The following is a 26,663-nucleotide window of genomic DNA, read 5'->3' on the forward strand; positions in this document are numbered from 1 at the left end:
TGTTGTAAGCATCCGAAAGCAAGACCCCTTTCTGATTTCCTAATTTTGCACTCTAAGTCGAGAAGAGGATTCAGCAAACATTTTCTGTAAAGGGACAGATGGTAGATATCTTAAGCTTTGCAGGCCACTTGGTTTCTGTTGTATTTACTCAAGTCAGTCCTGCTGTTGTAGAGCAAAAGCAGCCAGAGACAATTTGGAGAGAATGGGTGTGATTGTGTTCCAATAAAACTTTATTTATAAAAACAGCAGGCAGGATTTGGCCCCCAGGCCGTAGTTTGCTAACCTTTGGTCTAGGGAAATGACTAATTGCCATATGACTAGAGGTCATTTCAGTTGAAATTATTTATTCTCATCTACTGAGTTTGCTTTTGTCAAAACACCAGTAGATGTGTGCTTCAGAAATACATTGCAAAATCTGGGACTTGGGGCAGTTAACAGAAGACAGTGGGGGAAAACTGGTATTTTTTTTTTTTTTTTACTCTGACTCAGAGTATGAGGTAATAAATAATGGACAGAGGGCAAAATAATTATTTCTCTAAGTTACCAGTGGAAAAAAATTTTTTTAGTTTCAAAAAATTGCTCTTCAGCAATGATATATAGATATTTTTGAGATAAATTGGAAGCATTAATTTTTAAAAATTTTTGTTAAGGTGGTTACGATTTATCCAAATGGGATTATATCTAAGTAATTTGAAGGGTCTCTGAACATAGGCGCTATGTTTTCATTCAAAGAAAAAATTAATGACATAGGGCAGTTTGTACTCCTGCGTTACCTGTTCAGGTCACAGACCTGGTTGTAAGCATCTGAAAGCATGACCCTAGTGAATAACAGAAAAGCTTACCTCCCTGCTTTCTGGTTTCCTAACTTTGCACTGTAGTCTCGAGTAAGCATGAGCAAACTTTTTCTGTAAAGGGCTAGGTAAGGGCTAAACAGAAACCTTAGCTATATGTAATGACAAGATAAATGCTATAAATCAAAGAGAATTTGATGAAATAACAAAAGTGGAAGTGCTCATCAGAGTGTCAGAGAGCTTTGTTATTCCTGCGATCTCATACCCTAGTTCAGCTGATTGAAATTACAACTGTGTCTTCTAAACAGGGTGGCGTTAGGATGATAGCAACTATTGTGATCAATTATTGGCCAGTGTGGTCCTTGTAAAGATTTATGTTATTTCATGACTCTTTCACAAGTACCTTTTCACTAAAGTGGTAATTTTCACTGTGTCAGGACCAATGCCAAGTGTAAAAAGCTGGATCTAAAGAATGATATTTGGCCTATATTATTATCGTTGAAGAAATCACTGAAGTGTTAAGAATAGTTCAGTCAAAACTTTGTTACTTTCTTCGTCCAGGTAAGGTTTTCTGAATCATCCTTTTGTTTTTTTAAACTTGAATTTGGGCCTCAATCATTTTGCTCAGGCTTCTCTGTAAAACAAAACACAGTATTGGAAAGAGAGCTGAAGGAGTCTGTCTGGTTCTGGGCATGAAGCAAGGGAAGGATAGATTGTCCTGGCAGAGTACAGGCAGTCCCCGGATTGCAAACGAGTTCCGTTCCAAAGTCTGTAAGTTGAGTTTGTATGTAAGTCAGAACAGTTAGGTACAGTTCGTATCTAACGTCAGTTAGCCAGGTGTTTGTCTAGATATATAATATATAGTGTACCTTTCTATGCGTAAAAACATTAAACAAACACTTCCAGATACACTAAAACATCTTTAACATAATAATACAGTAGTAGTAATATTTTGATGTAATGTTTTGATGCATGTCACAAAGTAGTGCCCATTACAAACCATTGTTTGTGCCTCAGATTTTCAATATAATAGGCTTTACAGGGGTTGGTTTGTAACTATGGGTTGTACGTAAGTCAGATATTTGTAACCCAGGCACTGCTAGTAGCGGTTTTCCAAGTGTGGTCTCAAAGCAGCATCTCCAGCATCACCTGGGATTTTAGATACACAGATGTTCAGGACTCGCCACAGAATTACAGCATCAGCTGATCTGGGGGCGGGGCCAGCCAGGTGAGCCTGGTGCATGCTAAAGTCAGAGTGCATTCTAAAGGCCGAGAACACTGCCTTAGAGGGAAGAAGATGAAGTTCAGGAGCTGGGAAACAAGTGGAGAAAACAGTAACTGACCTCTGGTAAAATGCCTAACGGTATGTTCCTAAGAGAGGGCAGCAAGGCCCAGTGAACAAGACAGAAATGGTAAAGAGTGGTCCATTTCTGGTTTGCCATGTCTGTGCTCTGCTGAGGGCAGCAGTGAGCTTGCTAGACTGAGTACTCAAGAGATTTTCAGAAGACAGCTGGGAGAGTTTGGGGAATGTACTTGATTTGAAGAAAATACGTAGAAGAAATCAGAAAACAGGAGTTGAGGGCCAGGTGGGAAAACCAGGCTTCCGAGGTGAGATTAAGTCAGGGATATTGGAATTATTCACCCCCCCTCCCACCCCAGCCCCACATTCTCTATACCCCGTTCATTCGTTTACTAGCTCCGATTCCTGAGACATGCAATATATCTGAAACCTTCGCCAAATGTCCAACCTTTACTGCTGGAAAGCTCTGATACCGGATTTCCTTTTCATCCCCAGGTAAGTGAGCCAGACAACATAGAAAGATGTAAGGTTTCATTTAACCCTCATCCATATAGCTAAGGAAACCTCCACTCCGGCCCCTCTAGCTCTCCAGAACCAAAGACCTCCTAATGCAAATAAGGCAGACAAGAAAAAGTTGCTAACCAAAGGACCCTCTCCGACCCCAACAATTACATTCGCCTGGCTTTATAATCCCTTCCCTCCTGCAACAAAAACTCACGTCCCAGTCTCATGGTGACTTTAACTGAAAGTATGTGTAGCTGGAAAGAGACTTTCATCACTCTCCATGTCTTATGGCAGAGGGTGACTCCACTTCCTCTAAATATTTTCTTGTATATACAATCCATATATTCTTTTATATTCTGTGCTTGCTTCTTACCCAATTGTTTCCCTATTTTACATTTCAGCATGGATTTTTCTCAGCCTCTCCATATCTGTGTTTTGCATTCTAGGTATTTGTCAAGGCATATACCTGAAAATTTATTGTGAGTGACCCAGGATGGAGCTAAGTCAAGCAAAAAAGCACAAGAACTCATACTTCAGGGAAAGATGAATGGGTTAGAGGCCAGTTGAATGGGTCAAAAGGCAGAGAGTCAGACACCAAAAAAAAAACACACAAAAAAAAGACCCTAGAATGAAACAGGTGGGGCTCCAGAAACCAAACATGTAGGTGGACAATACAAACTTCAGAATTTAGGCCAGGCCTCGAGGAACAAGAACGCAATCATTTTAGTCAGTAGGCATGTCAAAACAATTGATAAAAGATACCAGTTACAAAGGAGATCCGTAAATTGAGGTGAACTTTTCTGGTCAGCAGCCTCTTACTCACTTCCTGTTAGAGCAGGAAACCATTTCCTGGGATGACCACCTGGGGCCTACAGATGGATTATACCCTTTTTTTTTTTTTTTGTAATATAGTAAGGTATACTCTTGGCGAGAGTGAGAAGTATGAGATTAACAGTGAAGCTAAATCTTGATAAGTACTAACCTTCCACATGAAGAAGAGTGAAAAAAAAAAAGAAAAGAAAGTTTGAGATTTGAGTTATTTACACGTTAAGTATGAAAAATGGATTTGCCTCATACTTCACTATTTGTTTCCTAGGGCTGTTATAACGAAATACTACAAACCGGGCGGCTCATAGAAGTCCTGGTGGCACAGTAGTTAAGTGTTTGGCTGCTAACCCAAAGGTCAGCAGTTTGAATTCACCAGCCGCTCCTTGGAAACCCTATGGGACCGTTCTACTCTGTCCTGTAGGGTCGCTATGAGTTGGAATTGACTTGACAGCAATGGTGTTTTGGGTGGCTTATAAAAACAGAAATTTCTTGTCTCACAGTTCAGGTGGCTGGGAGTCTGAGATCAAGGTGTTGGCTCTGTTGATTCCTTTTGAGGCTTTGAAGGAGAATCTATCCCATGACTTTTTCCTAATTTCTCATAACTCCAGGTGTTCCTTGGCTTGCAGCTGCGATGTCACATAGCATCCTTCCTCTGTTTCTGTGAATCTTCTCCTCTTCCATAAGGACACCAGTCATATAGGATTAGAACTCGCTGTACTGCAGTATGACCTCATGTTAACCTAACTGGTAAAATGTCTTCAAAGACCCTATTTCCCATACTGTGTCACATTCACAGGTACAGGGCTCAGAACTTCAACATACAGGCGTACCTCGGAGATATTGCGGGTTCGGTTCCAGACCACTGCAATAAAGCAAATATTGCGATAAAGTGAGTCACATGAAATTTTTTGTTTCCCAGTATATATAAAAGTTATGTTTACACTATAGTATAGTCCATTAGGTATGCAATGGCATTATGTCTAAAAAAAAAAAACAATGTACATACCCTAATTGTAAAATACTTTATTGCTAAAAAATGCTAGCCATCATCTGAGCCTCCATGTTGATGTCTGAGGATTGATCAGGGTTGTGGTTGCTGAAGGTTGGGGTAGCTGTGGCAATTTCTTAAAGTAAGACAACAAAGAAGTTGGCCACATTGATTGACTCTTCTTTCAAGAAAGATTTCTCTGTAGCATATGATGCTGTTGGATAGCATTTTACCCACAGTTGTAGATCTTTCAAAATTGGAGACAACTTTCTCAAATCCTGCTCCTGCTTTATCAACTAAGTTTATGTAATATTCTAAATTCTTTGTCATCATTCCAACAATGTTCACCGCATCTTCACCAGGAGTAGATTCCATTTCAAAAAACCAATTTTTTTTGTACATCCACAAGAAGGAACTCCTCATTCATTAAACTTTTATCTTCAGATTCCAGCAATTTATTCACATCTGTGGGCTCCACTTCTAATTCTAGTTCTCTTGCTGTTTCCACCACTTTAAGTTATTTCCTCCATTGAAGTCTTGAACCCCTCAAAGTCATCCATGAGAGTCGAAATTAACTTCTTCCAAATTCCTGTTAATGTTGATATTTTGACCTCCTCCTGTGAATCATCAATGTTCTTAATGGCATCTAGAATGGTGAATCCTTTCCAGAAGGTTTTCAATTTACTTTGCCCAGATCCATCAGAGGAATCACTGTCTATGGCAGCTGTAGCATTGTGAAATGTATTTAAGACGTGAAAGTAGAAATTAGTCCTTGGTCCCTGGGTTGCAGAATGGATGTTGTGTTAGTAGGTGTGAAAACAACATTAATCTCCTTGCACATCTCCATCAGAGCCCTTGGGTGACCAGGTGCATTGTGAATGAGCAGTAATATTTTGGAAGGAATCATTTTTCTGAGCAGGAATCTTTTTAAGCCCAAGAGTGCACGTAAAATATTCAGTACACCATGTTGTAAACACACGTGCCGTCGCTCAGGGTTTGTTCCGTTCATAGAGCACAGGCAGAGTAGATTTAGCATTGCTTTAACTTAAAGTCACCAGCTGCATCAGCCCCTAACAAGGGAGTCAGCCCATCCTCTGAAGCTTTGAAGCCAGGCGTTGCCTCCTCTCTAGCTGTGAAAGCCCTAGAAGGCATCTCCTTCTAATACAAGGCTGTTTCGTCTGCACTGAAGGCCTGTCATGTAGTGTAGCCCCTTCATCAGTTACCTTCGCTCGATCTTCTGCACAGCTTGCTGCAGCTTCCACATGAGCACTTCCTGCTTCATCTGGCACTTTCATCTTACGGAGACGGCTTCTTTCCTTAAACCTCATGAACCAACCTCTGCTAGCTTCAAACTTTCCTTCCGCAGCTTCCTCACCTCTGTCAGCCTTCACAGAACTGAAGAGAGTTAGGGCCTTGCCCTGGATTCGGCTTTGGCTTAAGGGAATGTCGTGGCTGGTTTGATCTTCTGTCCAGACCACTTAAGCTTTCTCCGTATCAGCAGTAAGGCTGTTTCGCTTTCTTATCATTTGTGTGTTCCATGGAGTAGTATTTTTAATTTCCTTCAAGAATTTTCCTTTGCATTCACAACTTGGCTGTTTGGCGCAAAAGACCTAGCTATTGGCCTGTCTTGGCTTTTGACATGCCGTCCTCACTAAGCTTAATCATTTCTAGCTTTTGATTTAAATTGAGAGATGTGTGACTCTTCCTTTCACTTGAACGCTTAGAGGCCATTGAAGGGTTCTTTTTTTTTTTTTCATTAACACTTAATTTTTATTCAATACTACAAAATTAGATTTTAAAAAATAATTTTTTTTTTAATTTTTATTGAGCTTCAAGTGAACGTTTACAAATCAAGTCAGTCTGTCACATGTAAGTTTATATACACCTTACTCCGTACTCCCACTTGCTCTCCCCCTAATGAGTCAGCCCTTCCAGTCTCTCCTTTTGTGACAATTTTGCCAGCTTCCAACCCTCTCTACCCTCCCATCCCCCCTCCAGACAGGAGATGCCAACACAGTCTCAAGTATCCACCTGATACAAATAGCTCATTGAAGGGTTATTAATTGGCCTAATTTCAATATTGTCGTATCTCAGGGAATAAGGAAGCCCAAGGAAAGGGAAAGAGACAGGGGAACAGCTGCTCAGTGGAGCAGTCCGAACCCACACAGCATTTACTGATTAAATTCACCATCTTAAATGGGCACAGTTCATGGCACCCCCAAAATTTTACAATAGTAACATCAGAGATCACTGATCACAGATCACCACAACAGATATAATAATAATGAAAAGGTTTGAACTATGGCAAGAATTACCAAAATGTAACAGAGACAGGAAGTAAGCACATGCTGTTGGAAAAATGGCACCAATAGAAATGTTTGACACAGGATTGCCACAAACCTTCAATTTGTAAAAAACACAGTACAGTACGCAAAGCACAGTAAAATGAGGTATGCCTTTATCTTTTGGGGGGACACAATCCAATCCATAAAAACACAAAACTTGTTGCCGTTGAGTCAATTCTGACTCATAGTGATTGTATAGGACAGAGTAGAACTGCCTCATAGGATTTCCGAGTCTGTAATCCTTATGAAGAAGATCGCTACATCTTTCTCCCACGGAGCAGCTGGTAGGTTTGTACCGCCAACCTTTCAGTTGTCAGTCAAGTGCTTAACTACTGTATCACCAGGGCTCCTTGGTCAATCTATAAATACATCACAAAGAATTAAGGATATATTATTGGCAAAGTGTTCTGAGCTTTTGAGAAAAAAAGCTGTACAATGACATTATTAAACAAATACCTGGCACATTTGTCACAGCAAAGTCAAAACATGAGATAACTAATCTTAACATTAACCAGAGGGTCAAGATGAAAGATAGTTTGCTTCTTAGAGTACTGCAATCCAAGACAAGGACCGGGAAATTTAGTTAAGTTGATGTTGCAAAGAAATGTTCTAACATATAAACCTACTCAGATATTTTTTTAAGTTAGGGCTGACTTTAGCCAGAATTTAGGCTTTAACATAATTATTCTATTCTAGAACCAGCCCTGAGGTAATATTGGTATTTAGATCTGAATCTTTACTAAAAAACTCCTTTATCTTGCTATGAAGAAATAACCATTTTATATTTTTACACAGATTGATTAAATAGATATGCAAATAGGCAATCAGAACCAGAGTTGTAGTATTATCTAGCAGAATACTGCATTAAAGGAGCATTTGAAATTTAGAATTCAAGCATTAAATGAAATAATAGCTCAAAATAGTGTATTTTTAAATAGTGGAGCCCTGTGGTTTTGCTTAATCTAAGAAATATACTTTTTATGAACACTAAAATGTAGAGATCAAAGAAACAGTGATATCCACATTTACTTTTTTTTTAATTTACCTTTCTTTTTTTTGTTTTCAAATGTTTTATAAAATACTGGAAGATATGATGGCTTCTATTCCAAATTTTCCATTTAGATAGAGAGAGCTAACTGGTTTCTGGTGTTTCTCCATAAAGAACATTTTAGCTAGTAAAGGGAAAAAAAAAAAGTTTTAGTTATCATTGATTTCTTTTTTGAGTTTACACAACTTCTTTAATTGTACCTATACTGCTGTCAGTGGGGTAATGTTATTTTTAAAGATTTTGGTTCCTTCTCTGAAGCCAATCTGTTGCTAGGTAAAACAACCATATAGATACAAATATACTATAGACAAATGGCCTTTTTCACTCAGTTTATTTCCTTGCTCCCTAAGTTGGGATTTTGAAAAATCTGATTACTTGATGGATCAGTCATGGTAAGATTTCAGAAAAGTTTCCTTCAATTCATTGAAAGACCTGCAGAGTGTAAAATGAGGTTCTGCTATATTTTATATAATAAGTTTTTGTGGTCTTAAAATACCATGACCTTTCCGTATCTCACTAAAGCAGAACTGATGGCCATGTCTGGCGACAATTGCTGGCAAGCCATGGCTACTCTAGTTTTGGCTATGAATATGACCCAGAGGTGACTATGTCTGGACAGTCCTGCTGGAGTACAGGAGAGGTGACAAAACTGACGCCGAAATGGTAGACATTTTACTCTTCCTCATTGCAGATGTGTACAAGTAGTTTAAAGTGGCAGGGAGGATCCCTTCTTGCAAGCTTTGATGGAGTCACTGACAATTTTTGTCTGTCCCTTCAAATAGAATGACTACATTGCCCCACTGCCACCCTGGAGCAGGGTATCCTGGGCACTGAGGACTTCCCTCCTGCTGGCATCAGGAAAGATTGACAGGGGACAGTATAAACACCCCCACTCCCACCTCAGTGTCTAGTATCTCTGCCCACCTTTGAAAGGGTGAAGCTGACCTGCAGCCAAATTTTCTGTTGGGCATATTCTCTATTCCAAAATTATCTCTAAGAAACATGGGGATGTTTCATGGTATGTACCTGCTGGTCACGATTCTCTTCCATGGCTCAACTCAGACTTTTAGAAGGTCTTAGTCTTCTTTGTTGGTTTATTTTAAGCTATTCATCTTAGAAGATTTCTCTCTTGGGTTCATTCAGAAGGACTGTATGGAAGAATGAAAGAGAAAATGTAAACTCCTTGGTAAACATTTTAGAATGAGGCAAGTGATAAGGTTGCTTAGGAGAACAGGGCAATCATTGTGCTGAAAAATGGAAATGCTAATATCTAACACCTTTGAACTTGGACTTCATCTGTGATGTCATGGGCTTCCCTTGATTATGTCCTACAACCTAGGGTTTGCAGTACAAAGGCTTTTTGTGCCAGAGTTAGTTCCCATCGAGCCTGCTTTGACACAGACACAGAAATATTTGAGAAAATCTGCACCAGTGGATACTCTAGGAAGTTGTAGGCAGGCAGCTGGGGTTTTCATGGGCTCCCTTGAGGTCCTACTCTGAGGCTGTTATTATATAACACTTCTCTACTTGTGAAATGTTTAATAGCCATGCACGATATGGTGGCTATAACAGTGGAATGCTTACTCCTTTCAGGGTGGTGCCAAGAGCATGCAGCTGCTTGGGCTCACTTTTGTAGAGAGGGGTGGTGGAAAAGAAAGTTCCATCCCTTGCCTCTGGTGCAACTTAAGTGCAGGTGCCCAAATGGCACAGGGCAGAGCTGCGACCTGGATACCCCCTTCTCTGGTAGTAGCGATGATGGGGGCAGTGTGAGTGAAGAATGAAAAGGGGCCACATCAGAGCCCAGCTCTGCTCCCTTACAGACACCATTTGTTGTTGTTAGTTGCCATTTAGCCAGGCCCCTCACTCATGGAGACTGCTTGCTCAATAGAATGAAATGCCGCCTGGTCCTATGCCATCCCCATGATCAGTTGAGGATGAGACCATTGTAATAGGGTTTTCATTGACTGGTTTTCAGAAGCAGATCACCAAGCCTTTCTTCCTACTCCATTTTAGTCTGGAAGCTCTGCTGGAAACCTTTTCAGCATCTTAGCAACATGTGAGACTCCACTGATGGACAGACACCATGAGAAGGGATTATAGTGTTATTTCCTGAAGATCGATTAAAACAAGGACTATTTCCAGCCATATTGTATGGATGGAAATTATGAAATGGAGAGTTAATTTTTATTTATTTATATTCTGCCTTGTTCTTGAAGGAGCCCCTGTGGTGCAGTGGTTAAGAACTCAGCTGCTGACCAAAAAGTTGGCAGTTCGAATCTACCAGCTGCTCTTTGGAAACCCTGTGGGACAGTTCTACTCTGTCCTATAGGGTCACTATGAGTTGGAATCAGCTCAGTGCCAATGGGTTGTTTTTGAAAGAATTGAAAAGGACAGAGATTAAAAGATTTACCTAATAATAAACCTAAGGCAGAGCTGAAGTTAACTTCTAAGACATTGTTTTTAAAGGAAATGCTTTTGTCTTTTCTGAATCTAAGGAAAGTAGACATAAGAAGAGGAATTCATCCCCATAAAATATTGTTAATCAGAGAATAACCACTAGCCTTTGTGATTCTAAATAGCAAGAATTAGAAGGAACCCTGTCTAACCCCTGCATCCCAGCTGAGGTACTTCCTCACCACCTGAATAGTAAGAAGTTTATCCTTTTCATATATTCATTGTATTTTTGTACCTTTCCTTTTTAATTGTGGTAAAATATATGTAATGCAACAATAGCCATTTCAACATTTTTTGCATGTACAGTTCAGTGCCACTACGTCCTTTCATGTCATGCAACCATCACCACTATCCATTTCCAAATTTTTCCACCACCCTTGACAGAAACTCAGTGCCCCTTAAACAATAATTCCTCTTTTGCCCCTCCCTCCCACCTCTGGTAACCAGTAATAAACACTGATCTCCAGATACTTGCCTAGTCTAGATATTTCTGATAAGTGGGATCATACAATATTTGTCCTTTGTGACTGACTTACTTCGTTCATGTACCTTTTTATATACCTTTACAAACACAGTCTTGGTGTTCTTTTTAAGGTCTCTCCTAATTATATGGTCTAGTGACAGCAGTGGGTTTTTTTGGTGGGAGTGTTTGTAGACTGTCCTCTCCTATCAGCAGGAAATAAAAGGATGCCCATTTACTGTGCCTTGGGGTTTTCAGGAACTGGCACATACCCACGGGGGAAGCCCACTGGGCCTCTTGGTGGTTGATGTCTTTAAGAATCATATTTTCCCCCTTAGCTGGGCCCCTTCTGTGCTCTTCTTTTTATTTCCCTAGGCACTAAAATCCACTGCCCTTGAGTCAGTTCCAACACATGGCAACCCTATAGAACAGAGTAGAGCTACCCCGTAGGATTTCCAAGGAGTGGCTGGTGGATTCAAATTGCCGACCTTTTGGTTAGCAGCTGAGCTCTTTCTTGCCTCTTCACAACTGCCTCCTCTCACCAAACTTTACTAACTCCTCTCCACCTGACTTATACCCCAGTAGTTAGATGCAATGACATGAGCCTCTCTCTGTTTTCACTCCGAATAAACCCCTGTCCTTGTTTCTGAGCATAAAGATGAATGAGAATGATGACTTGCTAGAAGCTCAAAGAGCTAATGTAACTTTATCATGTCAGACATTTAGTCCTTCCCACTAATCAGACCTGTACTCCCAATTATATTAATCTCCACGGCAACTGTGTTCAATACGTACAGTCGTACATTTTATGTGTCTGTTTTTTTGGATCTCTAAGAAAGACATTTTCACAGTCTGCTTTGGCCACTGATTAACAAGTTAATTTTATGGCATTGTCTTAGTTATCCAGTGCTGCTATAACAGAAATACCACAAGTGGATGGCTTTGACAAACAAGTTTATTTTCTCACAGGTTAGGAGACTTGAAGTCTGAGTTCAGGGCACCAGCTCTAGGGGAGGGCTTTCTTTCTCAACAAAGAGGAGGAAGGTCCTTGGACCTTGGTTCTTTGGTGATCTTCATGTGGTATGGCATCTCTCTTCCCCCATATCTGCTTGCTCACTTCCTTGTATAATCTCTTATATCTCAAAAGACATTGACTTAATACATATCCTACCCTAATAATGGCTCATTAGCATAACAAAGAATACCCATTCCCAAATGGGATTATAATCACAGGTATAGGGGTTAGGATTTACAACACATAGCTTTGGGGGACACAGTTCAATTCATACCAGGCATCATTGTTCCAAGTAGTGTGTTTGGGGGCTATTTGTCTCTGGCAGTTTGGACTGTTTCCAAATGTATAAGGCCACTAGGTGGAGCTTTGGGGATAGGAGAAATCCAAGGAACATGGCATTCTCAAGTATCCAGTATCTTTTCCTTCACGTCAAGCTACTTGGAAATTGTGTCGTGGGGAACGTGTTGACCAGCCTTGTCCGTCTGCCTCCACTGGATGAGTCCACAGCTGTTCTTAGTTACACTCATACAATCTCAGGTTTAGGGGAGACTTTAACGGGGGTCTAGTCCAAACTCTCATGTGATATCCCTGTGCTTTTAGGGCCATTCAGTTCTTCAGACATGCTTGCATTACACATTCTCTGCCTCTCTGGACTTCCTCTGATCTTTCTGGAATGTGCTTTCCCTGTTCTCTGGACTGTACTCTTGGAAAAAGCCTGACTAAATTGCTGTTAATCTTGAGTGTGTAAACACAGCATGCAGAAAGGTCGGCTTAAACCCACTCGCATTCACTCTCCTATCTGGACACTCACCTTCCTCTTTCCTTATAAGCCCTCCACAGAGTGCAGAACTCTCAGGCTTATCAGCCCACCTAAGGAGAGGGAAATAACAAGGAAAGGGTTAATGGGTGGTGGCTACAGGCAGCAGCAGCAGCTCCTGCCCTGGCCCCTCTGGGATGGCCCTTCTGCCCTGGCCCCTGGCTGGGAGACCATGCAAAAGGTCCTAACACAACTGGAGATGGAAAACTGTGAGCAGGCTGGCCCGCCTTCCTTGGAGCATGTGAGGATAAGTTGCAGCTGTGGCCTTACAAGGCCATAAGAAACCTATAGTTGCTGAGCTAAGGGGAGGGAGGGTGGAGAGATGCAAACAAGTATTCCTAAAGCAGAATATTCGTCACAATGGGGAAAAAATCAGCAAAGGAGCTAGGCTGGTCCATCTCGAGGTCTTTAGCATGCTATTTAAAGGATCAAGGATGCCAGCAGCTAAACAAACAGGAATTTTCTGACAAGTTTCCCCTTCTCCAAGCATACTTATGTCCTGTGGCACCTGGCTAGTTTCTGAGCTCCACCGGGAAGCAGCATGAGTATTTCCAAGTGAAGACCTTAGAATTGTCTCCCAAGGGTATTGCCTTGGGGATGACCACTGCTACCTGTGGTCCCATCACCTCACAGCTGTGAGCCTTCAGACCTTCAGAGGGCTGGATCCTTGGACTGCGGTGATTCCAAACCTGTCTGAGGCTCACACTGGGGTGGTACTGGCTCTAAGTGGAAGGAAGGGTAGAAAGTCAAAGTGCTGCCAGTTCCCTGGCTGATGCCAGTAATGTCAGCACTTAGGGCACCCCACCCACATCTGTTCATTGCCACTGTCTGAGTTATTTACTCTAACAATATCTGTCAGTTAGCCTTGTTTCCTACCTATACATTATCCTTCTCAGAATTTTCTGACTTAGATTCTCAAGGACAATTCCTTTGTATTCACCAGGAGAATTCCACGTATATGTCCATCCAGCTACCACCTGACTGTCGTTTTTTCCTACTGTGGTGGCTTGCATGTTCCTATGATGCTGGAAGCTATGCCACCAATATTTCAAATACCAGTGGGGTCATCCATGGTGGACAGGGTTCAGCAGAACTTCCAGACTAAGACAGACTAGGAAGAAAGGCCTGGCAATCAACTTCAGAAAATTAGCCAATGAAAATGCTATGGATCACACTAGAATATTGCCTAATATAATGCTGGAAGATGAACTCCCCCTAGATTGGAAAACACTCAAAATACACAGTGGCCACCAACAATGGACTTGAGCGTGCCAACGATTGTGAAGATGGTGCAGGACAGGGCAAAGTTTCATTCTGTTGAGCATGGGAGTACCATGAGTGGGAGCTGACCTGACAGTTGCTAACAACAACATCTACCCATCTCTGTGCTTCCCTGCCAGCCTCTCTCATTTGTTCACTAATTCAACAGATACTTACTAAAAACCTACAATATGCAGAATATCATGTTGGGAGGGTGGGGAAGGGCACGGGGACATTGTTTTGAGGAGCTCCCTACCTAGTGTGGCAGGTGGACACTCCATCCACCATTCATTTATTCAGAAAACATTTATCACATGTCATTTATATGCCAGACACTGCTGGGTATTAGGTGTAGAGTGATAAACAAAATAGAAAAAGTTTCTGTATCTAGACGCAGACAGCTGAGTTGGACTGTTAAGTCCATGTAAAAATATATAATTACAGGTTCTTTATAAGTGTTGTGAAGGAAAAGAACGGGGTGCCACATGTAAGAAAAGAGCAGGGTGGGGTTGGGAGACGAGGAAGGGCTCTCTTAGAAGATAACATTTAAACTCAGACCTAAAGGGTGAGAAGGGACAAGCAATAGTAAAGATTGTGTGGAAGAGCATTTCAGACACAGCAGGTGCAAAGGTTCTGAGGTAAGAAAGAGCGTGCAGAAATACTGGGAATATAAGGTGGTGAGTACCAGAATGGCCGTGTATATCAATGCTGTGGGATCACAGAGGCTGTAGCCAACGCTGGTCTTTGCAGTTGAGTTAGGAATGGCTTTATCAAGGGGGGTACATGTGAGGTGGATCTTGAAGGACACACTGCAGTTTCATGGATAGAAAAGAGGGGGAGAATGGGGCAGCAGTTTGTACAGAGGCAAGGAGTCATGAGAAAGCGTGGTGTGTTTAGGGAAGCTGGGTTTGTGGGGAACTGGACCTTAGAGTTTATAGTGGGGGTGGGAATAGCAGGGACTAAAGCTAGAATGATAGATTGGGACCATTTTATTTTATAAAGTACCTTGAATCTAAAAAGGGTCTAAATTTTATGCTGAGAATAGGGAGGAGCCACTGACGGTTTTTAACAGAGGAAGGTTGAAAATATAACTCTGGTACCAACACGGGTACACACAAAATCCTCCTTTAGAAAGTGCGAGCCCTTTGTCACACTAATCCCATGTGTGGGAATCTACACTAGGGTTATAGGAATTGACACAGATGTGTGAATAATGATCTGCCTAGCAGTGCTATTTAAATATTTAAAAATAATAAATTATGGTATATGCATACAGTTGAATATTGTGCTGCCGTTCGAATGATGTGGCATACGTTTATCTATTGACATGAAAGCTGTATATGATATAGTAAATATAAACTTTTATAGTATGATGTGTATATATACACACACCTACACACACACACCATATGATCCCATTATTATTTAAACTTTCTTACACACATACACACATAGAAAAGTACCTGAAGGGTATGTAGTATGCCAGCATTTTAATAATGGTTGTCTCTAGGTAGGTGGGATTATGAGTCTGATTTTTTTAACGAATAATTTTTTTTTGTATTAAGGAAAAATGAAAAAGAAGAAAAAAACCTATTGCCAGTCTAGAGCAGAGGTGATTATAGCTCAGATATGGCCACAGGAATGTTTAGGAAGGGAAACCAAAACCAAGCCAAACCAATTGCCATCGCATAGATTCTGACTCACGATGATCCCCGTGTTTGTTGGAGTAGAACTGTGCTCCATGAAGTGCGCCATTGACATGGCTGGTTTTTCAGAAGTAGATCACTAGGCTTTTCTTCTGAGGCACCTCTGGGGAGACTCCAACAGCCAACTTTTTGATTAGCCCAGCACATGATTCGTTTGCGCCACCAAAGGCTTCCTTGGTAAGGGAAGAGGTTTGCCAAAAGAATCCTGCAGAATTGCTAGGATTCGGTGATTGAAGGGTATGGGAGCCAAGGATGGTCAGGAAAGAATGTTCAGCATGGTCTGTAGACTTCTGACGTGGACTCTGGGTGGCTGAAAGCACCATCCTCCAGGATAGAGAGCAACAGAGGAGGGACAGGTTTGGGCAGTAAGAGGAAGATTGAAATGTTCAGCATGCTGAGTCTGAGATTCCTGTGAGACATGTAGGGAGAAACGTGTGGCAGGTTGGTCTGGACCTAACGAGAGAAGCAAGCACCAGAGATAAGTTTGGAAGTTAGCAGTGAAATAATTGGTAGTTGGAGCTATGTGAGTGGATAAACTCACCTAGGCGAAGTGTGTAGTGTGAGGGGGGAACTGAGTATGGACGCTGAGAAAACTTTCGGGTAACTCTCGCATTGAAGGGCAAGCAGAGAAGCAGGTACCTGCAAAGGCAACGGGAGGGCTGCTCAGAGTGCAGGCGATGCAGGGTGGTGCCTAGGAAGCCAGAGGCAAGAAGAGTTTCAAGAAGGAGGGAAAGGCCATCTTGGTCACATATCCCGCAGACACTTTAAAATGTGTGCTGGATAATGCTAACAGCTTTGGGGTGCGGATCCTGTTTATTTTCACAAGATACTGAGACATATTTCTTAAGGGTGGGATTCAGGGTTGGAAGAGGACAGGGAATTCTGCTGCCACTGAGTCCATCCCCTGAAAAACTCCAGTGTGATGGGGTGGGAGGAGGAAAGGCCCAGAGCCAGAAGAGAGAAAAGGAAATAGAAGAGGAGGGTTTCCTGGGCAGGGAACAGAACTGTGTGCTTCCATTGCCATTCTTTTCCCCTGGAAGAGCTGTGGAGGGAGGCAGTCCTCTGTAGGGTGAGCAGATGGATTTAATGAAATATGTTTATTGTTCTCATCCGGGGGTGGCTGCAGAATTCACACAGTGCTTTCTGCAGGGATGTTATAGGAGATGAATCCATTAATTGCTACCAGAAATGAAGTGAAAGAAATGGAGCCCGTCAACATGCAGGCACCTGGAAGGAATCCCAAAATGAGCTGCAAATTATAAGGGTTACAACTGAGTATTCTCAGACCCGGCAGTCTTGAGGCTGCAGAGTCTAGTTGCTGTTGGTATAAGTGTTGGCCCTGGAATCAGACTGCCTGTGTTCTAATCTAAGCTCCCAGAGGGCGTGATGCTTAACCGCTCTGTGCCTCAGTTGTCTCACCTGTACAGTGGGAATATTAATAGTCGCTTTACCTCAGGTGAGTTGTGAAGATTAAACGATCTGATCACCTCAATATGTGACTGGTTTTGGATTTGTGTTTGCCTAGACCAAGGACGCCCTCTTCACCATCCTCCATGACCTCCGACCTCAGGATCATTTCAGTATCATTGGATTTTCCAACCGGATCAAAGTGTGGAAGGACCACTTGGTGTCAGTCACTCCCGACAACATCAGGGATGGCAAAGTCTTCATTCACCACATGTCGCCTGCTGGAGGTAGAAATGATTCCTTCTTTGCACATTAGCTTTGACGCGATACTAAGTTAGTAGCTTATTTTCAGCCAAGAGATGAGGAGGATTTGAAAGCTGAAGCTGATTACAGGAAAGGAGATAATAAGTGAGAGCTTTCCCAGAAGCTTATGTTTCTCTGAACACCAAATCTGGAAATTCTCCTATTCCAGTCCCCTAACTAAGATGGCCAAGTAAGTGATGAGGGGAAAATACCTGATATGTTGGAGGCTTTCCTGCCTTATCTCACGAGTCCCGAACAATGAAGCTGTTTTTTGTCAGTTGTTTTTGGGTTGAGAATTAAAGCCAAATGGATGATCTGTTTTATATGGTGGACGTTACCAGTTTAGGAAGCAGCAGATAGAAATGCCTGTTAGACCATTAGTCCTCGTGTAGCCTGCCAGCAGGAGAGTGAGTAGGGTGTAAGTCCCGGGTGGACCAAGGTGCTTTGTATGTACAATGTGACAGAGAGGACATTGGACTCTGAGTCACTGCACACTTGTCTTGGGTACAGTACCCAGGTAAGCTCACAGGATGTTAAGAGAAGAGGGGGAAGAGGTCATAAAGAATCCTAAGAAAATGATTAGAGAATCAGAACAGTATGTTACCCAAGTGTACTAGTAGATGTGAGTTCCTCCAACATGGGAACTGGGTCTTGGTCTTGCTGTTATCTCCATTACTAGTACAGTGGACACATGAGAGGCACTCAGTATAGGAGTGTGTAGGGGAACTGAACCTAACCCCCACTCCTTTCCTTAAAGATCCTTTACAGAGACACCATCTTCTGGTGGCATTGTGTCAGTTAATTTCTGTCTCGGTTAATACAGTTATGCATATGAAATACCTAGTTCAGTCTTCTTCTGTCTGGGTTTTACATCTCTCATGTATTCGTTATTTCCTTTCAAGGCAAAGCTTCTGATTTCCCAAACGAACTTCATTTGGAACTTGATTGTCCTTGGATGGTACTTCCATTTGCAATGGGATTTCCAACCAGTGTCCAATACAGTGTAATCTAGAATTTTATTGGTCAATGGGGGAAACAAAAGACTGAATCCAATATCATGGTGATGATGTTTGGCAGGAAGTTGAAAAGACTGTGAAGTCCATGAGAGAAGAGACTCGTCCTTGTCTTTGTATACCCCCTGGTTCCCAGCATAGTTCATGCGTAGAGCACAGAGTACATGCTCAGTGAATGTGTGTTACATTGAGGTTATTTTAAGTATACTGCCTATATGATATGTGGGCGGCGGGATGGGATAAAGGGCTTTAGAGATGATTCGATAAGTATTATGTTCCTTTTGGAATCCAAACCTTAGAAACTTTATTGGTTTCCTTTATTTTTTCTTTGCACTTCATTACCCAGCCTCTGCAGATGAGTAGAAAGTTCATCTATACTTATCCAAGCAGTGTGCTATTGTGGTAAGAAGCCCTGGGGGCACAACAGTTAAGCATTTGGCTGCTAACCAAAAGGTTGGCGGTTCAAACCCACCCAGAGGCTCTACAGGAGAAAGACCTGGAAGTTTGCTTCCATAAAGATTAAAACTCATTGCCCGATAGCCCAGGAAACCCTATAGGGCAGTTCTGCTTTGTCACGTGGAGCCACTGTGAGTTGGAGTCGACTAAACAGCACCTAACAACAACGTTGTGGTCAGGAGCATAGCTTCTGAAGATAGACTGCCTGGATTTGACTCCACCTCCACTATTTACTCGTTGTTTAACCTCTCTAAGCCTCAGTTTTGTCATTTGTAAAATGAGAATATTAATGGAGTTATTATTTGGATTAAACGAGTTAACATATTTAAAGTGCTTTGAAAAGTGCCCAGCCCGTGGTAAGTCCTTTGCTTTAGTAAACTGTGTTGTGGTAAGTATGTCTTTTTTAAATATCAGATATGTTCATTGTTTTTACCTACTTGAGTAGTCTCTTTCGGCTGTTGCTCTTGAGTCGTTTGATGGTGATACCTGAGTTCTTTGTGGAATGGTTGGGTTAACTCTGTAGTGCTGTCCCTGTGGAGAGAGTTCCGCACTGTGGTTAAGTGGGTGGCAGAAGCCCTGGTGTAACACAGATTTGATTCCAAGCAAGCACTGCTGTGCCTTTGGTGACCATGTGATATTAGGAACCCTAAATCCAACCCATATTTCTTGGTTTTCCTTGGCTTTGAAGTAGAGTGAGAGATTTGGCACTGTTGCTAAGTGCTAGATAAAAGAGATAATAAACACCTGCCACTTAGTCTATGCCCACACATCCAGAGGCAAAATGAAATTAGGCTGCGCATAAAGAAAGGCAAATTAATGGGCCCAAAGAAATGTTAAATATTGTTTTAGCTGTAACTGAACCTTAGGTATGGACTCTGTATGCATCTGAGAAAGAAGCATGAATGTGTTTGCCACAGACATAGGCTAAGATTTTTTCAGCCAGCAATTCTGGATGAAGTGAAGCAGTGGTGGAATCACCTGGTTCACTCAAAAATGATAGATTTTGAAAGTAGATAAAAATCACTTCAGGCCGGGTGATGGAAATATTTTATAACTGGACCATAGTGATGGTGGCACAACTCTACAAATTTACTAAAAATAACTGCATTTTATACTTAAAATGGATGCTTTTTTTTTTTGGCTTGTGAATTCTATTTCAATACACGTTTTGAAAAAATCACTACAGTCAGAAAAAAGAAATCGGTGTCCCAGGTGCAGCCAAGAACTCTTAGTTTTACTTGGTGACGGGGGAGCAGCAGCAGTGGTTGAATGAAATTCTTAGCTAATCTGGAAACCACCTTCTAGCTGGCAGTTTTTGCCTCAACAAACCAACCCATCACCCATCTCTCCATTCATCTAGCAAATATTTGTTGAACATCTACTACAGACACAGTCCTACAACTTTAATTAGAGCTCGTCAAGCGCTAATGACAAGCACTTCTAAAGGAAAAAAAGGCAGGGTCAGGAGGTATAAATTTAAAACCTCCTCTCTTTGCAGTCTCTGATGAGAAGAGGTAATCCTGAAGGTGCAGGAAGCATGGAAAGGAGAGGCAACCAAAGTGACTTACTAGTTCTTTAATAAGCACCACCCAGCCCCAGACAACATTTGAAGTCATCCAGCATTGCTTCCGGTGGCCCTCCACTGCCCTGTTCTGTGTCCTTCTCCTTCTTCGGTGACTCTTCCTTCAAATTCCTTTACCTAGCAACCCTCCTGTTCTTTGCAAAACCTCTTCTCAGAAGAGGATGTAGAAGTCATGAATGCTAAGATTTTGAAGACTTTCCTAGTAAGCTATAACCAGATACCTTCGGGAGAAGGTTTTTTTTTTTTTTTTTTATAGTGGGATAGTTCCATGTTGAAATGAAACATTGCCTGGTCTTGCACCATCTTCATAATCGTTGGTATGTTTGAATCCATCGTTGTGGCCATTGTGCCAATCTGTCTCATTGACGGTTTTGTTGAAGGCGACTTTTTTTTGTTAAACATGAGGTCGCCATGAGTCAAAGCCAACTCAATGGCAGGTAACAACAGCAGCAGCAGCGGCAGCAGCAAATTCTGTGTCATTTAGGTTCATTTAGCAAACATTTGCCAAGTTTCCATACAGGCCACATAACATGAAATCATTGTATGTGGAGGTGACCTTTCCCACACATCTCACTCCTGTTAATGCTTAAACAGTTGAGAGTTAACTGCAGATATGAAGGTGGATTCAGATTAAGAAGGTGAGTGCAAAGCCCTGAACTGTCCTGTTTTGGTGTTCACAGGCACGGACATCAATGGGGCCCTTCAGAGGGGTATCAGGCTGCTCAACAACTATGTGGCCCACAATGACATTGAAGACCGGAGTGTATCCCTCATCATCTTCCTGACAGATGGGAAACCCACTGTGGGGGAGACCCACACCCTTAAGATTCTCAACAACACCAAAGAGGCTGCCCGTGGTCAAATCTGCATCTTCACCATTGGAATTGGGAATGATGTGGACTTCAGACTGTTGGAGAAGCTGTCACTGGAGAACTGTGGCCTCACACGACGTGTGCACGAGGAGGAAGATGCGGGCTCACAGTTCATCGGGTCTGTCTGTCTTCTTAGGACAATGAGAGGCTCTCTGGAGGGGGGTGGGGTTGGATTCAACGAGAAACTCAGAAATGAGGGTGTTTTGCTACACCTTAACTTTGAGTCTGCTGAAATCATCAGAATTCATTATACTAGGAGGGTATCTTATTTTATTTTGAAACCAGGAAGACCTGGATTCAAATTCTGGTCCTGCTTTGTGACTTTAAGCCAGTTTTTTTTAACCTGTCTGTGCCTAGGTTCCTCACCTGTAAGGTGAAGATTGTAGTCAGTTGTCAGAATTCACAGTCATGTGAAAACATATGTAAAGTATAAGCAGAGTGTCTATCACATATTAAGTGCTCAGTTCGCTCTTACAGTTATAATGGCTTCTTGACATCTCAAAGCACTTTGTAGTACATTTACAACGTAATCCACCCTGCGAGGTAGGTAGGAGAAACCAAAAAAACCAAACCTGTTGCCCTCCAGTCGATTCCAACTCATAGCGATCCTATAGGGCAGAGTAGAACTGCCCCATAGAGTTTCCAAGGAGCGCCTGGCAGATTCAAACTGCCAACCTCTTGGTTAGCAGCCCTAGTACTTAACCACTGTGCAACCAGGGGTTTCCATAGGTAGGAGAGGCAGCATTATCTCCATTTTGAAAACTGTTTAAATGACTCGCCGGTGATCATAGTTTTATTTTGAGGTGGAGAAAAAGCTAGAACTTAGATGTCGTGTTGCCGGACGAGGTGTATGGTTGCTGTTGATTCAGTGAAGTGCCGACTCCCAGTTCAGCATTATGTACTTTAACCTGCTGCTTTGTGGCATAGACGGCATATGCCTTAAAAGGAAAAGGGAGGTTTAGGCAGATTTACAGGTGTTACATAGCCATAAGCAAAGAACATTCATGAAGGAGCAATTTAATTGGTGATCCCTAATGGTGTGCAATGAAGGTGAAGCCTCAGTATGGGACTAGTCACCATTTTTTCCCCAGCATTTTTATCAAAGATTTAAATGAAAACAGAAATCTGCTTCCCACATTTTCAAAATTATTCAAAACTAGATGCAAAGAGGGAGAATTGGATGCATCGTGTGACAGCAGTGAGATTCCAGAAGGTGTTCACGTGCAACAGCACTTACACTGAAACAAATCAGCTGCATTGTCATGCTGCTAAAAATACCAGTCCCCGACATTTATTGAGAACCTGCCATATGCCAAGCATTTCTACATGCATCCTCTCATGTGATACAGAAGTCCTAGGAGGTAGGGTAGCTTCCACAACAGAGATGACGTAATACCAAAGATGAAATAATATAGACATTTATTTCTCTCATTTGTAGTAGCCTGAACAGGCTAGATTCTTCTCCACAAGGTCATCCAGAGACTCAGTTTCCTTCCATTTGATTGCTCTGCACCCCTTAGGGTGTCGTTGAAAACTGCAAGGTTGAAATTAGGTCACTGTCCCTTCTGCCATCCAGCTCAATGGAAAGCGAAAACAACAGAAAGCCAGGACAAGCCATTTTCTTTTAAGCTAGTGTTGTAGAAGTTGTACATAAAATGTCTGCTCATATTCCATTGGTGAGAACATAGACATGACCACATTTGACTGCAGTGGAGGCTAGGAAATGTTTCTGGCTGGATAAGCATATACTCAGTTGAAACTCGATTATTATGAAGGAAGGGAAGAGTGGATTTGGCAGGATAACTAGTAGTCTTCCAAAGTAAAAAAAAATAGGTACTGTTAATTTTATAAATGAAGAAACTGAAGTTCAGAGAAGTTAAGTCTCATGCCCCAAGGCACACAGCAAGGAAGTGAGTGAAGCAGAAGTTTAATTCCACAGCCTATACCCTCTAGATCTTTGAAAAAGAATTTTAATCGTCTCCTTACTCAGCAAGAAGCAACCATGTAGCATAACTATGAGAAAAGCTGATACAAGTAGATGCTACATTTCACAAAAACATAACGTCAAAGTCATCGTCAGAGTTCTAAAGTATAACGTGTTGGTTAGAACGCATCTGAAATATGTGTTTGGCTCTAAGAAAAATGTTTTACAAGAACCTCTGAGAAACTTAATTTAAAAAAAAAAAAAGCCCATTGCTGTCAAATCAATTCCAACTCATAGCCACCCTATAGGACAGAGTAGAACTGCCCCATAGGGTTTCCAAGGTGGTAATCTTTATAGAACCAGACTGCCATATCTTTCTACTGTGGAGCAGCTGGTGGGTTTGAACTGCCAATCTTTCGGTTAGCAGTCGAGTGCTTAACCACTGTACCACCAGGGCTCCTTTGAGAAACTTATGTGTATACAAAGGAAATTTACCAAGAGTGGTTACAGAGTCTTGAAATTGTATCATATGAGGACCAGTTGGAAACCTTGGTGGCGTAGTGGTTAAGTGTCATGGCTGCTAACCAAAGGGTCGGCCAGGCACTCCTTGGAAACTCTATGGGGCAGCTCTACTCTGTCCTATAGGGCCGCTATGAGTCAGAATCGACTCAACGGCACTGGGTTTGGTTTTTTTGGTTTGAGGATAAGTTGATGAAACTGGGGATGATTAGGCTACATAAAAGAAGACTTCAAGGAATACACAGCAGTGTGTTTTAATCATCTAAATGGCTGTCATGTTGAGATGGAATAGATGAATTCTGTATTGCTTCAGAGGCAAAACTGAGACCAATGACTATGGAAATTTCAGGAAGTAAGATTTTGGTCTCCTATAAGCATGTTCTTCCTCATCATTTGAGCTGCTGAAAAAGAGACTAGGAAACCTTGTGAGACAGTAAGTTCTCTTTACCAGTGTTGTTCAATCTGCTGCTAAACGACCTCCTTTCAGAACTGTTGTGCGGAATAGAATGTTGGATTTGAAAGCTTATAAGATTAGATTCACTCCTCTGACAGCCCATAATTTCCTTTAGGACCTGTCCTACCTGCAGCCAGGGTAGGGCCCTTATTCTCTCTTTCTCTCTGGTCTTCCACTCCAGGTTCTACGATGAGATCAGGACTCCTCTCCTCTCTGATATTCGCATTGATTATCCACCCAGCTTAGTGGAGCATGTCACCAAAACCCTGTTCCCCAACTACTTCAACGGCTCAGAAATCATCATTGCTGGGAAGCTGGTGGACAGGAAGATGGATCAGTTGCATGTGGAAGTCACAGCCAGCAACAGTAAGAAATTTGTCATACTGAAGACGGATGTGCCTGTGGAGCCCCAGAAGGTGGGAAATGATGTCACAGGCAGCTCCGGGCCCAAGGGTGATGGCAAGGAGGACCCCAACCACATTGAGCGTCTCTGGAGCTACCTCACCTTGAAGGAGCTGCTGAGTTCCTGGCTGCAGAGTGACGATGAACAAGAGAAAGAGAGGCTGAGGCAGAAGGCCCAAGCTCTGGCAGTGAATTATCACTTCCTCACCCCATTCACCTCCATGAAGCTGAAGAAATCAGCAACTCAGACAGAGAGACTGGAGGACAACTATGGCATGTCTGCTGCAGTAGGTCCTGAGACAGTGATGCAGAGCTTGCGAGGAGCCAGCATGCAACCAGGTAACGAGATCCCTATAGTCTGTTTTATTTTATGTTATTATGGAAGAATATTATTTACATTTTATATATTATTATTTTATGTAATTCTAAACATAATATTTATATCATAATAAAGTAATATTTATATTTTTCTTATTTTGTAGAATATAATTGTAAATACAGTATGTTTATTTTATATTTATTATCTTATTATAATTTTTATAAACAATAATTCTAAATGCAGCCTGTGGTCTTCAAAGGGTCTGTTGGATTGCTGTGTTTGCATTGTTGTAAACTGTGGATCATGGTAGAGACATGATAAAAGGCAGCATTGGGCTCAGAACTGTTGCCCAGTCAAGTGCCTACCGTGGACCAGGCATTTCCAGAGGTACCAGATGAACAAGCAAAGCAACATTCATTTTTACGTGCCTTTCTGTATTTTTAAAGTACTTCAGCATAATCATCAGCTTATGAGTATGCCTGAGAACACATGAAGAATCAAGATCTGAGTTCTTGAGAGACTTCACCCTTTCAATACCCATTCACTCAGCACCTAAACAGGAACAGTTGTCAGTCTCAGGGCCATTTTGATGTGGGGAGTCAGTAGGGACAAGAACAAGAGAAAGGAACAGCAGTTAAACTAAAACAGAGTTTTATTCTTGGTAATACCTGTCTGTGGAAAAGAGCATGCTTTTTATGTGTAACATTTTGAGATTTCTGTCAGGTTTACGTCTCCTAAGGAGAGGGAACTGACATTAACCCAGACCTTACTAGGTGCCCAACAATTGTCTTATCTGCTACTTGTACTCAGGAGAAGCCCTGGTGGCTTAGTGGTTAAGAGATTGGCTGCAAACCCAGAGGTCTCTGGTTCCAACCCACCAGCCACTCCTCGGGAGAAAGATGTGGCAGTCTGCTTCTGTAAAGATTTACAACCTTCGGAACCCTATAGGAGAGTTCTACTCTGTCCTACAGGGTTGCTGTCAGTCAGAATCGACTCCACAGCAGTGGGTTTATTCCATGTACTCTAATCTCTGAAAAGCACTTGAAAGCAGAAGGAGCATAAAGTTTGGATCTAGACAGAGCTGAGGTTCCGTTCACTGACCCTCTGCTGACTAGCTGTGAGGCCCGGGGGAGGTTTCTGAACCTCTTTGAGCTTCCATTTCTGCATCTGTAAAATGGAGATAATAATAATTTCCCTAGAGGGTTGTTGCAAGGATTAAATGTATAAAGTCCTTGACACATAATGAGTGCTCTACAAATGTTAGATCCCCATTCCCGAAAAGTGTCATTCTAGAAATGTACTGAAAATTTCAGACCTTGCTGTGGAGGTTAAAAATGATATGTTGCCCATTTAGAAAGAGTGGAGTTTGTCTTGGCAAAATGAGTCCAATTTTACTTCTGATTAAAAGGAAATGGCATGATGCTATTACTTGACTCTAGCAAAATCTGTGCCACATCCAGGAAAAAAAGGCTCTTTGAATGACATGTTTATTATATGTCAGCAGCTCAAACCTCAGTAAGCTTCGGGAGGGATCAAATGCAAATGACACAATACTCCGAGGGCCAAGAATACAAATGAAAAAATAACCAACCGATTTCTTAAAGGAGTTTTTTGAAATAAGATTTTCCTCACGCATCAGTTTGTCTTAAGAACCATCTCCATTTTTTCAAAGCTCTGATGATTTTAAAATTTAAAAAAAAAAATTTTTTTTTGAGTGTCTGTGGCAGCTTTCACTCACTAAAGTTCATCAGAGCAGTCGTCCGGATGGAGCAATCGCTTCTCCAGCATGGTCTGTCTGCATTCTGCTGATGTCATACTGACCAGGGACCTGGGTTGGGAAGGGGGAACTTAAAAACACATAGACTTTTTTGATCTTTAATTTCTGTGAGGGGCACA

At 41.9% G+C, this 26,663-nt stretch overlaps 1 protein-coding gene and 1 long non-coding RNA gene across 3 annotated transcripts in view; one reads left to right on the forward strand and one right to left on the reverse strand.

Moving 5' to 3' along the window:
• ITIH5 (inter-alpha-trypsin inhibitor heavy chain 5) overlaps positions 1–26,663 on the forward strand; it is a 118,728-nt gene that overhangs the window by 69,094 nt on the left and 22,971 nt on the right. Inside the window, exons 8-10 of the mRNA XM_049882014.1 lie at positions 17,042–17,210; positions 20,958–21,267; positions 24,228–24,787. Of these exons, the coding sequence (XP_049737971.1) occupies positions 17,042–17,210; positions 20,958–21,267; positions 24,228–24,787 (1,039 nt within the window). The remainder of the gene's footprint in view (positions 1–17,041; positions 17,211–20,957; positions 21,268–24,227; positions 24,788–26,663) is intronic.
• LOC126074996 (uncharacterized) overlaps positions 2,473–26,663 on the reverse strand; it is a 62,357-nt gene continuing 38,166 nt past the window's right edge. Inside the window, exons 3-6 of one of the 2 annotated variants that reach the window (XR_007517094.1) lie at positions 12,545–12,603; positions 8,831–8,952; positions 7,802–7,928; positions 2,473–4,285 (exon numbers count right to left, since the gene is read on the reverse strand). This is a non-coding gene — a long non-coding RNA (uncharacterized LOC126074996). Of the gene's footprint in view, positions 4,286–6,757; positions 7,116–7,801; positions 7,929–8,830; positions 8,953–12,544; positions 12,604–26,663 lie in introns of those variants that run through there. The other variant, XR_007517095.1, reaches the window with a different exon arrangement.

The sequence above is a fragment of the Elephas maximus genome, chromosome 4 (assembly GCF_024166365.1).
Source record: "Elephas maximus indicus isolate mEleMax1 chromosome 4, mEleMax1 primary haplotype, whole genome shotgun sequence".
Taxonomy (NCBI): Eukaryota; Metazoa; Chordata; class Mammalia; order Proboscidea; family Elephantidae; genus Elephas; species Elephas maximus.